The sequence below is a fragment of the Borostomias antarcticus genome (assembly GCF_949987555.1).
Source record: "Borostomias antarcticus genome assembly, chromosome: 13".
NCBI classification, from domain to species: domain Eukaryota; kingdom Metazoa; phylum Chordata; class Actinopteri; order Stomiiformes; family Stomiidae; genus Borostomias; species Borostomias antarcticus.
The window spans coordinates 17,501-33,168 of record NC_140246.1 but is presented as its reverse complement, the minus strand read 5'-3'; the positions used below and the strand labels follow the sequence as shown (position 1 = coordinate 33,168).

General features: G+C 52.6%; 1 protein-coding gene across 1 annotated transcript in view; it reads right to left on the bottom strand.

The window, feature by feature from the left end:
• The window catches only part of wnk1b (WNK lysine deficient protein kinase 1b), a gene marked incomplete at both ends in the record, with an annotated part of 64,668 nt that overhangs the window by 36,595 nt on the left and 12,405 nt on the right, over positions 1-15,668 (bottom strand). Inside the window, 1 exon segment of the mRNA XM_084447648.1 lies at positions 12,916-13,004. Coding sequence (XP_084303774.1) covers positions 12,916-13,004 — 89 coding nt within the window.

Genomic DNA, 15,668 nt, shown 5'->3' with positions numbered 1-15,668 from the left:
GATGATGTCAGCTGTCTGATGTGATCATGTCTCAGGGTTAAATGAGTGACCTTTGACCCCTTAGAGTGACCTCAAAGTCCTAGTGAGTGACCTCAGTAACACTCCTCTACCGGGGCTCTGGACCACATGGAACGCAACAAAACAAAAACATTTTAACCCTTTCCAGCCAACTGACGCAGATTTAGCTACAGTAGCTATTATTAATAAAATAATATTTTAAAAAATAAATGAGGGGTAAAAATATAATAAACACTTTGTTTGTGGGTTAACATAACGAGGCTGAGCCCTACAGGAAGCTGTCTAAACCCCCGTCTTTTTGTCGTATGTTTCTGTGTGTTTGTTCATACAAATCGTCAAAGTCATGTGGCGACAGGGCTGTGATTGGAATCGCTAACTCCTCCTTACAAGAACAGGGCTTGAAGCCCATCTCCATCCGGAGAGGAAGGTGACCCCAGGAAATGTGATCCCATGATATAATCAACCGTATCCTCAGGTCCCGTCTCGTCACTATAGTGTCACTGAGAAAGGCCTTTTGGTGTGTGACTACAGCGCATGCCACCACAGACTTCAGATTTGTATGCACGATTTGGCAATATATATACCAGACGATATTGATGCAAACACACATTTTCCCATATACAATCATATATGACACATACTAACAAAATCTTACTTACTGATATACACAACGCAAACCTGATACTGTACATAGGTGACAGATACACAAGATACACAGGGGGGTTTAAACAGCTGGTCTGTACAGTGAGGATCAGTCCTCTCTAGAGTTCCCCCTGAGGACTGTGGAGATGGTACAGGCCCGTCTGGAAAGGGTTAAAATCACAACCACTAGAATGGACCAATCAGGTTGAACTCATAAGACGGTTGTCTGGTGGTGAGGCTGGAGGTCGGGGGGGTGGAGGTGAGGCTGGAGGTTTGGGGGGGGTGGAGGCGGGCGGGTTTAGTAGGAGTGTGTCTCTGTACCGGTGTGGGAGGGCCCTTCATGAGCAGGCTGGACTCAGGGTAGGCCAGCCCAACATCCTGGTACCCTAGTCCCGGCTCGTAGGCCCCCTGCAGGCCCGTCTGCCTGGCCCAGCTGGCCTGGAGGAGGCAGAGGTGCGAGGCCGCGCCCCCGGGGGGGTCCGCGAGGGTGGGGGGCACGAACAGGAAGGTCTGCTGGCTGGGCGGGTGCCCCTGGCCCTCGGCGCTGACCCCCCCGGCCTCGGTGCCGTAGCAGGCGGCGTGGGGGATGGACTGGGCCGGGGAGGGCTCGGCGCCGGGGTGGCGGTACGGCAGGGGCGGCGCCGGGGACTGGACCTCGCCGTTCTCGGAGGCCAGGGAGTCGCTGGAAGGTTCCGGGCTGCAGTCCTTGGCGTGGCCGTGCAGCAGCAGGCTTCCCGGGGGGAGGGGCAGCTCGGGGCTCAGGAAGCTGCACAGCTCCTCCGTGACGGGCTGGAGGCGGCTGTAGGAGCCCGACCCGGACCCAGACCCCGCCCCCCCGGCGCCGCCCTCCTCCAGGGGGAGGTCCATAGAGCCGCGGCGGGCCCGGAATAGTCTGCCCGCCAGCAGGGCGGGGTCGGCGGCGGCCGCCAGGCTGTGCACGTGGAAGTCAAACATGCTGCCGGGTGGCGTGGGCGTGTCCATGGCGGGCGGGGCGGAGAGCGGGAAGGAGGGGTAGCAGCCCGGGTCGGCCGCCACCACCGAGGAGGAGGAGGAGGAGGAGGAGGAGGGGGGGGGCAGGGGCGAGGGCAGCAGGCCCGGGGCGGCGCCCATGGGGGGCAGCTGGGGGGCGGGGCTGTGCGCCCGGCGCAGGTGGGGGTGGAGGAGGGGCGGGCCGGGGTCGTAGCCCAGGGAGGCGGCGGCCGCCTGGATCTGCTGGTGGAAGCTGATCTGACTCAGGTGATGCGCTGTCATGGAGTATCCGCCGTACGCCAGCGCCTCAAAGTGGTCCAGGAGCGCCGCTTGGTTCAGGCTCCGCCTCCTCATCGCCGCCGCCTCCTCCTGCTCGGCCCGCGGGTCCTTGTACCCGTACAGGGGCTCCGGCGCGCCGGGGAGGTGCAGGGGCTCCCCCAGGCGCGGGGCGGCGTAGCCGGGCATCAGGTAGTGAGGGGCGGGGTCCACCTCCAGGCTGGAGAAGGGGTGCAGGCTGCTCCCGTAGCGGGGGTAGGCGGGCTGGAAGTGCCGGGTGTGGGCCTCCAGGATGGAGGTGCTCTTCCGGCGCTGGGCGTTGTAGGCTTTGGGCGGGCCGGAGGGCGGAGGGGAGAAGGACACGGGTCGCTCCAGGATGGAGGGGAAGAAGAGGGGCGTGTCCGGGAGGCCCGGGAGGGCGGGGCCTCCTGCTCCGGCGCCGTACGCGTAAGGCACAGACTGCTGCTGCGGCATAAGATACATCAGCTTCATCAGGGAGAGACAGAGGCAGAATGACAGAGGAGAGAGAGAGAAAGAGAGAGACAGGAGAGGAGTAAAGACATCAAAAAGAAAGAGAGAGACAGAGAAAGAGAGAGAGAAAGCAGTAATATACAGCACAACTCGTGCACAAAAGACAAAAGACCCTGAAAGGAAACCGTGAGAAAGTAGAATGGAGAGATCAGGGGAATGACAGAATGAGACAGACAGACAGAGAGACAGACAGACAGAATGACTGACAGACAGAATGACTGACAGACAGAATGAGAGACAGACAGAATGACAGACAGGTATGATAGCTTCTAGGTATGATATTAAATGCAGACATGGCAGAGAACTCCCAGTCATCAGACTCTCCATGCTTCTAGACTGTTCCTCTCCACTCTCCATGCTTCTAGACTGTTCCATGCTTCTAGACTGTTCCTCTCCACTCTCCATGCTTCTAGACTGTTCCGTGTTGTTCATCATGAGGTATACAGTATATTACAGCTATATACAGTATATATGCTCTTACTATCTACTATCTGTCCTTAATTCAAGGTTGTTCCATTAAGCTGAGGCAGCTCAGTAGCCTTCATTATACTGTAACTGTGTCATTATGATTCATGTGGATTTTATAATGTTCCATGTTGGGATTTTTTTAGGCTACTTTGCTGAAAACGGTCCCACTGGGGAAGAGAATAATGTTTAAACTTGAACTAGACCCATCTGTCAAACTGACCTGAGAATAAATATTTATACAGAGTATAAATAAAAAATAAATAAAAATAAAATAGGATTAACTTAATTGTTCTCAAGGGGCGAAACACACACAATGTTCTTTCCAGAAAGGCCTAACATGCCAGGTTTGGACGACAGATGACCATTTAATGACATCTAATCTGATATCCAGGACCTTGTGACTGTGTGTGCTGGAGAGTGAGGACAGAGGCCTGTTGTCTGGACGGGGTCAGGTCTGGACTGGGTCAGGTCTGGGCTGGGTCAGGTCTGGACGGGGTCAGGTCTGGACTGGGTCAGATCTGGACTGGGTCAGGTCTGGTCTGGGTCAGGTCTGGGTCAGGTCTGGACTGGGTCAGGTCTGGTCTGGGTCAGGTCTGGACTGGGTCAGGTCTGGACTGGGTCAGGTCTGGACTGGGTCAGGTCAGAATACTAACTGTAGTGTAAAATAGCAGTACTGGGACCAGTCTAAGTGCTGACTCGGTGTAGAAAGACTCTCTTAGTGTGGTGAGGTGTTCTTCCTGGGTTCAGGGCAGAGCAGCAGTGGGACAAGTCTAATGACTGGGGAGGTGCAGCACATCTGTATTTAATATGAACACAGGCCACCTGGAGAGAGAGAGAGAGAGAGAGAGAGAGAGAGAGAGAGAGGCCAGAGCCATAATGGCCCCTCACTGGTGTCTGAAACCAAACTAGTCTAACTAACTAATCTACAGTACAAACCAGAGAGAGAGAGGGAGAGGGAGAGAGAGAGTGGGGGAGAGAAAGAGAGAGGTGGGGAGGTAGACAGAGAGAGAGAGAGAGAGAGAGAGGGAGAGAGAGAGGAGAGAGTGATGGAGAGAGGGAGAGAGAGAGAGGAGGAGAGAGAGAGAGGGAGAGAGAGAGAGGAGAGATAGAGGAGAGAGTGGGGGAGAGAGAGGGAGAGAGAGGTGGGGAGGTAGAGAGAGAGATAGAGGAGAGTGGGGGAGAGAAGGAGAGGGAGAGAGAGAGAGAGAGAGGAGAGATAGAGGAGAGAGTGGGGGAGAGAAGGAGAGGGAGAGAGAGAGAGAGAGAGAGAGGAGAGATAGAGGAGAGAGTGGGGGAGAGAGAGGGAGAGGGAGAGACAGAGGTGGGGAGGTAGAGAGAGAGAGAGAGGGAGGGAGAGAGAGAGAGGTGAATAGTTCAGGAGAGAGAGAGAGAGAGGAGAGAGTGGGGGAGAGAGAGAGAGAGAGAGGGAGAGAGAGAGAGAGGAGAGATAGATGAGAGAGTGGGGGAGAGAAAGAGAGGGAGAGAGAGAGAGAGGCGGGGAGGTAGAGAGAGAGAGAGAGGTGAATAGTTCAGGAGAGAGAGAGAGAGGTAGAGAGAGAGGTGGGGAGGTAGAGAGAGAGAGAGAGGTGAATAGTTCAGGAGAGAGAGAGAGGTGAATAGTTCAGGAGAGAGAGTAGGCCCTCTCAGTCCTAAGCCAGGACGGTCTGTACTCTGTGCCGTAGCAGATGGTTTCCAGGAGTGTAGATTGTTTACTGCCCATCTGAATGAGAGGGGCAAGCTGTCCCGTCAGCCTGATTCAATCAGCCCTGGTAATACAGAGGAGCTGTGTGCTTCATGAGGCCGGGGTCAGCAGGTCAACCCATCCCTCCCTGCTAGTCTGAATCCCACCACATGCTAACATACTGTAAACAACATAAACAGCTGTACAGTACATACAGTTCTGCCTCTGACCAGGCCAATCAGGGCTAGTACATACAGTTCTGGTTCTGACCGGGCCAATCAGGGCTAACCCTGCCACTGCCAGGACCAGGGTTCAGCATGGATGTTTATGTTTACATGTTAAAGAGTGCTTAGTCTCACAAGACTGACAGCATCAACTCAATATCTGCTTATTAAAATAATCATTCAGTCTCTGAATCAATCATGTTCCGTTTAAATGCATGACAGCCTCCATCTACTCGTCCAGAGACACCGTACCACTGCATATGTGGAGCTCAGCCATCTCTAGAGGCATGCGGGTCTCTCTCTGACCCGTATCCCCAGCCTCAGACACCAGCGAGGCACCCTAGCCCCTACAGACTGATCTCTCTGACCCGTATCCCCAGGCCCAGACACCAGCGAGGCACCCTAACCCCTACAGACTGATCTCTCTGGTCCGTACCCCCAGGCTCAGACACCAGCGAGGCACCCTCACCCCTACAGACTGATCTCTCTGGTCCGTACCCCCAGGCTCAGACACCAGCGAGGCACCCTAACCCCTACAGACTGATCTCTCTGACCCGTATCCCCAGGCCCAGACACCAGCGAGGCACCCTAACCCCTACAGACTGATCTCTCTGGTCCGTACCCCCAGGCTCAGACACCAGCGAGGCACCCTAACCCCTACAGACTGATCTCTCTGGTCCGTACCCCCAGGCTCAGACACCAGCGAGGCACCCTAACCCCTACAGACTGATCTCTCTGACCCGTACCCCCAGGCTCAGACACCAGCGAGGCACCCTAACCCCTACAGACTGATCTCTCTGACCCGTACCCCCAGGCTCAGACACCAGCGAGGCACCCTAACCCCTACAGACTGATCTCTCTGACCCGTACCCCCAGGCTCAGACACCAGCGAGGCACCCTCACCCCTACAGACTGATCTCTCTGACCCGTACCCCCAGGCTCAGACACCAGCGAGGCACCCTCACCCCTACAGACTGATCTCTCTGGTCCGTACCTCCAGCCTCAGACACCAGCGAGGCACCCTCACCCCTACAGACTGATCTCTCTGGTCCGTATCCCCAGGCTCAGACACCAGCGAGGCACCCTAGCCCCTACAGACTGATCTCTCTGGTCCGTACCCCCAGGCTCAGACACCAGCGAGGCACCCTCACCCCTACAGACTGATCTCTCTGGTCTGTACCCCCAGGCTCAGACACCAGCGAGGCACCCTCACCCCTAGACTGATCTCTCTGGTCTGTACCCCCAGGCTCAGACACCAGCGAGGCACCCTCACCCCTAGACTGATCTCTCTGGTCTGTACCCCCAGGCTCAGACACCAGCGAGGCACCCTCACCCCTACAGACTGATCTCTCCGTGACCTCCGGCTCCCCCCCCCTCCTCCAGGCCCGGTTCCCCCAGACACACTCAGACATACAGGGCTGTGAAACAGGGCGGGCAGGCTGGCCCTGCGCTGGCGGGGCCGGGGGGGCGTGGAGTGCAAGGGCAGGACGCTCTCCAGGGCCTTGGAGAGACGGCCCGCGAACGTGTCCCCGTCGGAGGAGCCCCAGCGCGGGGACAGGGGGCCGGAGGACGCGCCCGGCGGGGGGGTGGAGGGCGGCTCGGGGGGGCCGGCCAGCAGGGGGGAGGCGGAGGAAAAGTAGGGGACGCAAACGGACATGCTACGGCTGCGAGGACGACAGAGAGGAGGATGCTGTAGGAGGAGGAGGAGGAGGAGGAGGAGGAGGAGGAGGAGGGTTAGCATTACAACACACAGGAACTACAACTCATAACACAAACTAAAACAATGAAAACAGTGAGACTAAAACTAACAAACTAACATTGAATGAAAAATTATAAACAAAACAAGTGTAAACAGAACAACGGCGAACACATTAACATGAAACAAAGATGGAGGCAAGTTAAGAGAACCACAAGAAGACTTATAATATAGTGTCTCTAAGACTTATTGGGTAGGTAAGACATGAGGTGTCTACAAAGGAGTCTTTTTGATGATTGGAGAGACCCGTATCTTTAAGATTAGAGAGAGGCGTTGAGATTATCTTCAGTACAGTTATTGATTCAGGAGTCTCACTAAAGGCAGCCGTGCCCCTACGAGATGTCGACGAGACAAAGAAAATCACATTTAATTGATCAATTCTCCCTGTAGCAATCGATGAATCAATCAATTCTGATAAAGCTTGCACATGGTTAAAAGCGTGTGAGAAAATATCCCGCAGGCTTCAACAGAGAGATGTTTTCCAGGACAGAATAAAGTTGAGACTATGAATCTAATGTGTGTTGAGATTTCTATCAATATACACGATCATCAGTCATAGTCAAGGGAAGCAAGTTGACATATATGACAAACAATGACCAAACAGTGCATTTGGAAAACAATAGACAAGCTGTATACAAAAGGGAACAAAAAAACAACAACAAAGAATAAAGTAAACAACAACACCTACAGGATAACTTGAACCAAATGGAGACTCAGTGAGCAGACGCCACCATTCCCAGCAATCCCAGGAGCGCTACGTACAGACGCAGGGCGTAGTGAGAGAGAGACAGGGAGGCCAGAAGACACTTCTTTCAGGTTCCTATCTATTTAAGTCCTTCAGAATATCTAGCTGCCATAGATAAAAGTACAGTATATGACGTACGTACGTGTAGAAGTCTAATGGAGGTACTGAGCTAGGAGATGTTTTTGGTGTATCTGCTATTCTACCACTGTGGGCAATGGGACACCCCCATTGGCTAGTCCAATACAGCGAATGGTTCTGAATGCAGGAAATCAAACCAAACGATGACTGTGGAAAGCCCCGCCCCCTACCTCCCTCCCGGATGGGATTGATGGGGCTCTGGCGGTGTGCACACAGCAGCCGTGTGTGTAAACAAAAATAAACAAACACAATAGTGGAAAACAACAACTCAGGAGAAAAACACGGTGAATAAAATGCGCCGTAGCTGGTTGGACAGGGTCGGGGGGTGGATATGAGGATGATGTAGGGTTGTGGAGGAGGACAGGAGGGGTGGATGTGGTGGAGGTGCAGCGGAGAGGTTGAGTGTGTGAAAGAGAGGAAGATGAAAAACTCAGAGAGGCTGGTTTGCTCTTCGTTCAGGTTTCCCCTGCATGCATCCTTCTGTCACTACTGAACATCACAATGGCTGATTCTGGAAATCTGAACCCATCACAATAACTAGATAAACAATGTAACATGCAATAACACACACACACACACACACACACACACACACACACACACACACACACACACAAACACACACACACACACACACACACACACACACACACAGTAAAATGGACTTCCACGTCGAGTGGACAGAAAAGGTCTATGGGGGGTGGGAAGTGCCACGTTTTGCAGGTGTGTGTGTGAGTGTGTGTGTGTACACACACTCACACCTGCAAAATGTGGCACTTCCCACCCCCCATACAGTATCTCATCCCGGTACTCACCTGTGCGTGTGTGTGTGTGTGTGTGTGTGCGTGTGTGTGTGTGTGAGGCCCCCTGCAGAAGACTGAAGTATGACAGCTGCTACTGAGCTTATTCTAACCTCTGTCTGGGTTTCTGACTGAACCCGCGGCCCACTCCGGCCCCAGGGGTCAGGGGTCAGACCCTCAGCATGATAACCCTCCAGCCTCCCGGCCTCTCTCGTCTGGGGCTGGGCCTTTGATGAGGCCCCTGCTCGGGGACAGCGCTGTGATGAACGCAGCCGCTAGCAGGCTCATGTCTCCACTCTGCCCTTTGACCTGCCTTGGCGCTGTTCTCTCTCCAGCTGCACATACCTACAGGCTCGTCTCTGAGGTGAACACAGCCCCTTGTGTGTACCCTGCCCCCCCTGACTGCCCCCCCACCATCTAGCTGATAGCCCACTGGAGACTAGCTCACCTACAAGTACACACTAATGGTAAAAGCTAAACGCTAGCTGATAGCCCTCAGGAGACTAGCTCACCTACAGAAATGCTAACACGCTAAACGCTAGCTGATAGCTGTTGAATTCTGAACTTGCCAGTCTGAAGAGGTAAACGCTGCCTCTTTCACTCACCTCCTTCTTAATTTCATCCAAGTCTTCCAGAACTTACTCTCGTCACGCATATAGAACACACACACACTCTTCATTCTTCTACCTGCTATACTGCCGATACCCGCCCCTCGTCTCGTTTTGATGACATCACTCACCATGGCCTGCTGTTGGTAGGCTGCATGCTGCTGCTGCTGTGGGGACTGAGGGGGGTAGGGGGCCGGGGGCTGGGCCTGGGGGGGGGGCTGGATGGGGGGGCAGCTGTAGGACATGGTCAGCTGACCCAGGTGAGACTCGGAGAACACAGAAGAACCCTGACCACTGTCCAGCACTCCTTCAGCTGGGGGGGAGCGGACAAAAAGGAAATGGAGGAAAAATACAGATATTTATTAGTAAGAGAAAGACAAAGACGAACACACACACACACACACACACACACACACACACACACACACACACACACACACACACACACACACACACACACACACACACACACACAGTGAGGCCTTCTGCGTTCCTGGTCCTTACATGTCATAGAGATGCTGGCCTGGTGCTGCTGGTAGTGCAGCTGCTGCTGGTTCTGGTGCTGGTCCATCTCAGGGTCCTCTGGTTCTCCCAGGCTGGGCTGGGCCTGGAGCGAGCCAGGAGGCGGAGCTTGACTCTGGGCCTGGAGCAGGCTGGGGGGCGGAGCTTGACTCTGGGCCTGGAGCGAGCCGGGAGGCGGAGCTTGACTCTGGGCCTGGAGCGGGCTGGGGGGCGGAGCTTGACTCTGGGCCTGGAGCGAGCCGGGAGGCGGAGCCTGACTCTGGGCCGGGGGCTTGAGGGCGTCGGCCTGCTCCAACTCCAGCCTCCTCTTCTCCTGCTCCTCCCTCACCAGCTGCCTCTGCTCTCGCTTGCGGCAGATCAGGGCCACGCGGTCCTTGATGGCCTTGGCCATGGTCTTGTGGTCGCCCTCGCACACGTAGCCTGACTCCACCTGGCGCAGACCGGGAGTCAAATCAAATCACATCAAAATGTATTCATAGAGCACGTTTAAAACGACAGCCAAAGTGCTGTAGAAAGGTGGGTCCTGGGTAACAACATTTCACAACAAAACAAGGAAATTACAGCAAAACAATACAGACATTGAACATGAACCAGGCTTGAGCACAGACTGGTTAAACACCAGGGAGGAAAGGAGGTTTTTAGGGAGGATTTAAACTCAAGAGTCTGGGAGGATCTAACATGCCCCTCGCAGGTTGTTCTATAGCCTGGGGGAGATTGTCTTTTTCTTTTTCTGTCTTCTTCCGTGATGTTTCGCTTCGGTTTTCTCACCTCCGCCATGATATCATTGAGCTAAAAAACGCATGATATCCATAGACGCCTGAATAGTAGCTACTACTGTGTTGTTTAAGCACAACGTTGCACATGCACACTTCGACTGAATGCTTGTTTTAAAAGGTAATAAATGTCAATGTATGATCTTTATGAGTAGACTGTTTGGACGATTCAGCTTACTTTTAGTAAATCTAACTGGAGAATTAGCACCAGACATGTTTGTCTAAATATCGCGATGTATTGCTTTAAGGAGGTCCTTAAACTAGGCCCGTCAACGTTAACGCTCGCAATTAATCCAGAAACTTTACCGGGTTAAAAAAAGCTAACAAAAATTAATCATATTACCAAATTTGACCCCAACTTTCTCCTGTAATTCCATACAAAACCTGTCTGGTTTACTGAAAGGCTGTGAAAGTCTGATAAATTATCAGGCATGTGAAACGCGGGTAATCAGTCTCCATGTCTTTCAGTAACTCAGCCAGGTAAACAATCACATACCCACTTGCTGAGACAAGGATGATTGAGGAGGTTTTGGTTGTGGCCTACGGCAACAAGCTTCCAGATGGAAGTGGGGATGGAACCGAAGTTGTGCACATATTATTGCAGTGATGTAGCCGACTGTCCTTCCAGAACATACCGCTGTTCTTTTATAGTTCCAACCACTTTGTCACGCATTTCTTCATTCAAACATTACACATAGGCCGAATTGTTTCCCCCCCCCCCCCCCAAAATACAAGTAAATACTATTTTAAACTTGTGATTAATCATGATTAATCACAGCTTATTATTGTGATGAACTTTTTAAATGTATTTTTAATCATAGACATCACTAGCTAGGGATTTCGAAGTTTCAAAAACACTGACACGTAAAACGCACATATCTAGGAAAAGTCATGAAAGCAGGGCGCTGTAACTTGAACGGTTGCAGAGAATTATTTTTTAATGTAGTTGCATGGGTCACTTGACCCACCATCAGCTATTCTAGTGTTAACCAAGCCCTGTAAGCTCTGTGGTGAAAAATCCCTCCGTTCCTACCTTCCCAACATGGCTGACGTGGCGTGACCCCTTCCCTTCCCAACATGGCCGACGTGGCGTGACCCCTTCCCTTCCCAACATGGCCGACGTGTGGTGACCCCTTCCCTTCCCAACATGGCCGACGTGGCGTGACCCCTTCCCTTCCCAACATGGCTGACGTGGCGTGACCCCTTCCCTTCCCAACATGGCCGACGTGGCGTGACCCCTTCCCTTCCCAACATGGCCGACGTGTGGTGACCCCTTCCCTTCCCAACATGGCTGACGTGGCGTGACCCCTTCCCTTCCCAACATGTGGTGACCCCTTCCCCCCGGCCTGCGCCCGCGCCTCACCATTTCCTGCGCCACATCTTCGGGGACATCTTTGTTGAGGTCGAAGGAGAACTCGATGGCTTCGTTGTCTTTGTACTTCCCCTTGAGCTTCTTCACGTCTTCTATCCTGAGCCAGAGCTTGATGGCGATCATCTCCCCGTCGTCCTCCTCGGCCAGCTCCACGCGCACGCCCGTCTCCTCCTGGAAGAACGCATGGTTCAGCAGGGTCTTAATGGCATACCTGCAGAGAGAGAGGGAGGGAGGGAGAGAACATGAAAGAGGAAGAAGGGAAAAGAGGGAGAGATTGCACCACGGTCAGCCTGTTAGTGCTAACAAGGCGGATGATTTGTGTTTACAGTGTGTGTGTGTGTGTGTATGTGTGTGTGTGTGTGTGTGTGTGTGTGATGCCCAGGCAGCTGAACAATAGCTTCATATCAGTGAAGTGATCAACTGAGCGCTCATTGTCCAAACATCTGACTGGTACAGGCCCGGTGGAAGGCGATTGGCCGCCCTAGGCAACATAACGTCAGTGCGCCCGGGGGGGGAAGGGGGGTGCTAGTGGACGATTCCAGGGTGCTAGAGGAGATTTGTGCGCCCCTAGTGCCTCGGCGCCCTAGGAAATTGCCTTGGATGCCAAGTGGACCGCCCTTGGACTGGCATGGTGACAGAAGACTTGTGGCTCCTCAAGACTCAGACAGATAACCGGGCGTAGAACCGACTCACCTGTCAGGGAGCGCTGCCCATCTTTCACCACAGGCTCAAAACTCACCTCTTCAAGCAGAACTACAACAATCCTCCCACCTAAGCACCTATTGTATTTTAGATTGCTATTCTTGCACTTTGCCTTCAGCACTAGATCATGCTCTTAGTCACTTGTTTTAGAAAGAAGATGCGCTTGTGAGTTCTGGTGAGTAGTAGTACATTGGCTTTTCCTACGTTAAAGGCAATTATTGTTAGTCGCTTTGGATAAAAGCATCAGCTGAATGACTGTGATTCCCTGTGCCGGTCTGAGGAGGTTCTCAGCGCTCAACAGAGACCCCCAGACCAACTGAGGAGGAACGAGCTCCTAAACTTCACTTGACTGTTGGGGGTCCAAGTCCTGTCAAGGCCTTTCAATTTATCTGATACAGACACTTAATTAAACGTCCAATAACACCCAACAATAGAGAGGAGATTAGTCATCTTCTACAGCAGGAAACAGGGGAGGCAGAGTTCGTGTTTAGGCAAAGAGTGAGAGAGGAATTTGAGTTTGTTATCTCTGTACACAAACCGTGGAAGTGTTTTGTTACGATTCACTGACGCGGAGGTGCGCACTGTATGTGTGTGTGTGTGTGTGTACCGTATGTGTGTATGCGTGTGTGTGTGTGTGTGTATGTGTGTGTGTGTGTGTGTGTGTGTGTGTATGTGTGTACAGTGACTCACCTCTCGTCCTTGTTCTGACGGATACATCCCTCAATGATCTCCTTCACTTCAGGTATGGCAACCTTGTCAAAGCTGCCAGGTTTCACTCCCTGTGAACACACACACACACACACACACACACACACACACACACACACACACACACACACACACACACACACACACACACACACACACACACACACACACACACACACACACACACACACACACACACACACACACACACACACACACACACACACACAGGAAACAGGTTAACCAATGAACTATAGCATTGTAACCCAACACTCACACACACACCCCTAATGTCCTTAAGCAACAGGGGTCATGGTGGGTAAGCAGGAGGTCATGTGTTCAGTAAGGTCACAGCCTCAGCAGGAGGTCATGTGTTCAGTAAGGTCACAGCCTCAGCAGGAGGTCATGTGTTCAGTAAGGTCACAGCCTCAGCAGGAGGTCATGTGTTCAGTAAGGTCACAGCCTCAGCAGGAGGTCATGTGTTCAGTAAGGTCACAGCCTCAGCAGGAGGTCATGTGTTCAGTAAGGTCACAGCCTCAGCAGGAGGTCATGTGTTCAGTAGGGTCACAGCCTCAGCAGGAGGTCATGTGTTCAGTAGGGTCACAGCCTCAGCAGGAGGTCATGTGTTCAGTAGGGTCACAGCCTCAGCAGGAGGTCATGTGTTCAGTAGGGTCACAGCCTCAGCAGGAGGTCATGTGTTCAGTAGGGTCACAGCCTCAGCAGGAGGTCATGTGTTCAGTAGGGTCACAGCCTCAGCAGGAGGTCATGTGTTCAGTAGGGTCACAGCCTCAGCAGGAGGTCATGTGTTCAGTAGGGTCACAGCCTCAGCAGGAGGTCATGTGTTCAGTAAGGTCACAGCCTCAACACAGATATACTGTTCTAATACGTCTGGACAGGGTTCACTAACGACACACAGGAGCAGGAGCTCCTAACAGGAAAATCTGATTTGAGGTGTTGTGGACAGGATATCTTTGAACGACATTGAACGACCCGCTCTACCAACTGAGGTTGTAGCTCTCTCTGCCATGCTGCTCAACCTCCTCCAACTCTAGGAAAAATGAGGTCAAAGGATGATTTTATTATTGACTTACTGACTTATTAAAGCACTTATTCTAAGTCACGTTGGATAAGGTGTCTCCTAAATGACTTATGCAATATAATGTAAAGTAAAACTAGAAAAACTGCATAGCGGCTAAATGCCTCCGCCCAACAATGCAAGTTGAAGTTAACCTTCAGTTGACCTTTGACATTTGAATACCAAAATCTAATCCAATTAATCTAATTAAGTCCAACTGGACATTTTGGCCAAAGATGTACAAATTCTGGTCAAGCCTTTCTTGAGATATCGTGTTCACTAGGCCAAAAACGCCTTTTGAGAGGTCACAGTGACCCTTGACCTTTGACCCCCACGATCTAAGCAGTTCATCCTTGAGTGCCAGTGAACATTTGTACCAAAGGGGAAGAAATTCCGTCAGTGCGTTCCCAGGATATTGCATTAACAAACATCGTATGGACGAACGTACGGACAACCCAACACCATCATGCTCTCAGGAGGAAACCAGACACACAGAACCAGCACCAGGAGGAAACCAGAACCAGCACCGAGACCAGGAGAAAACCAGACACACAGAACCAGCACCAGGAGGAAACCAGAACCAGCACCGAGACCAGGAGAAAACCAGACACACAGAACCAGCACCAGGAGGAAACCAGACACAGAACCAGCACCAGGAGGAAACCAGACACACAGAACCAGCACCAGGAGGAAACCAGACACAGAACCAGCACCAGGAGGAAACCAGACACACAGAACCAGCACCAGGAGGAAACCAGACACAGAACCAGCACCAGGAGGAAACCAGACACACAGAACCAGCACCAGGAGGAAACCAGACACAGAACCAGCACCAGGAGGAAACCAGACACACAGAACCAGCACCAGGAGGAAACCAGACACACAGAACCAGCACCGAGACCAGGAGGAAACCAGACACACAGAACCAGCACCGAGACCAGGAGGAAACCAGACACACAGAACCAGCACCAGGAGGAAACCAGACACACAGAACCAGCACTGAGACCAGGAGGAAACCAGACACACAGAACCAGCACCAGGAGGAAACCAGACACACAGAACCAGCACCAGGAGGAAACCAGACACACAGAACCAGCACTGAGACCAGGAGGAAACCAGACACACAGAACCAGCACCAGGAGGAAACCAGACACAGAACCAGCACCAGGAGGAAACCAGACACACAGAACCAGCACTGAGACCAGGAGGAAACCAGACACACAGAACCAGCACCAGGAGGAAACCAGAACCAGCACTGAGACCAGGAGGAAACCAGACACAGAACCAGCACCAGGAGGAAACCAGACACACAGAACCAGCACCAGGAGGAAACCAGACACAGAACCAGCACCAGGAGGAAACCAGACACACAGAACCAGCACCAGGAGGAAACCAGACACAGAACCAGCACCAGGAGGAAACCAGACACAGAACCAGCACCAGGAGGAAACCAGACACACAGAACCCAACAGAAACATAACTCTCTCTCCTGTAATTCTGGTCTAGTCGTAACTTCACACAAACACCGTTCACAACACCTCAAATCAAAAAGATTTATATAAAGCACAACCTGTCACAGCACCCGTCTGGGGAGAAAGAGAGAGAGAGGAGAGAAAGAGAGAGAGAGCAAGAGAAAGAAACAGAGAGACAGACAGAGAGA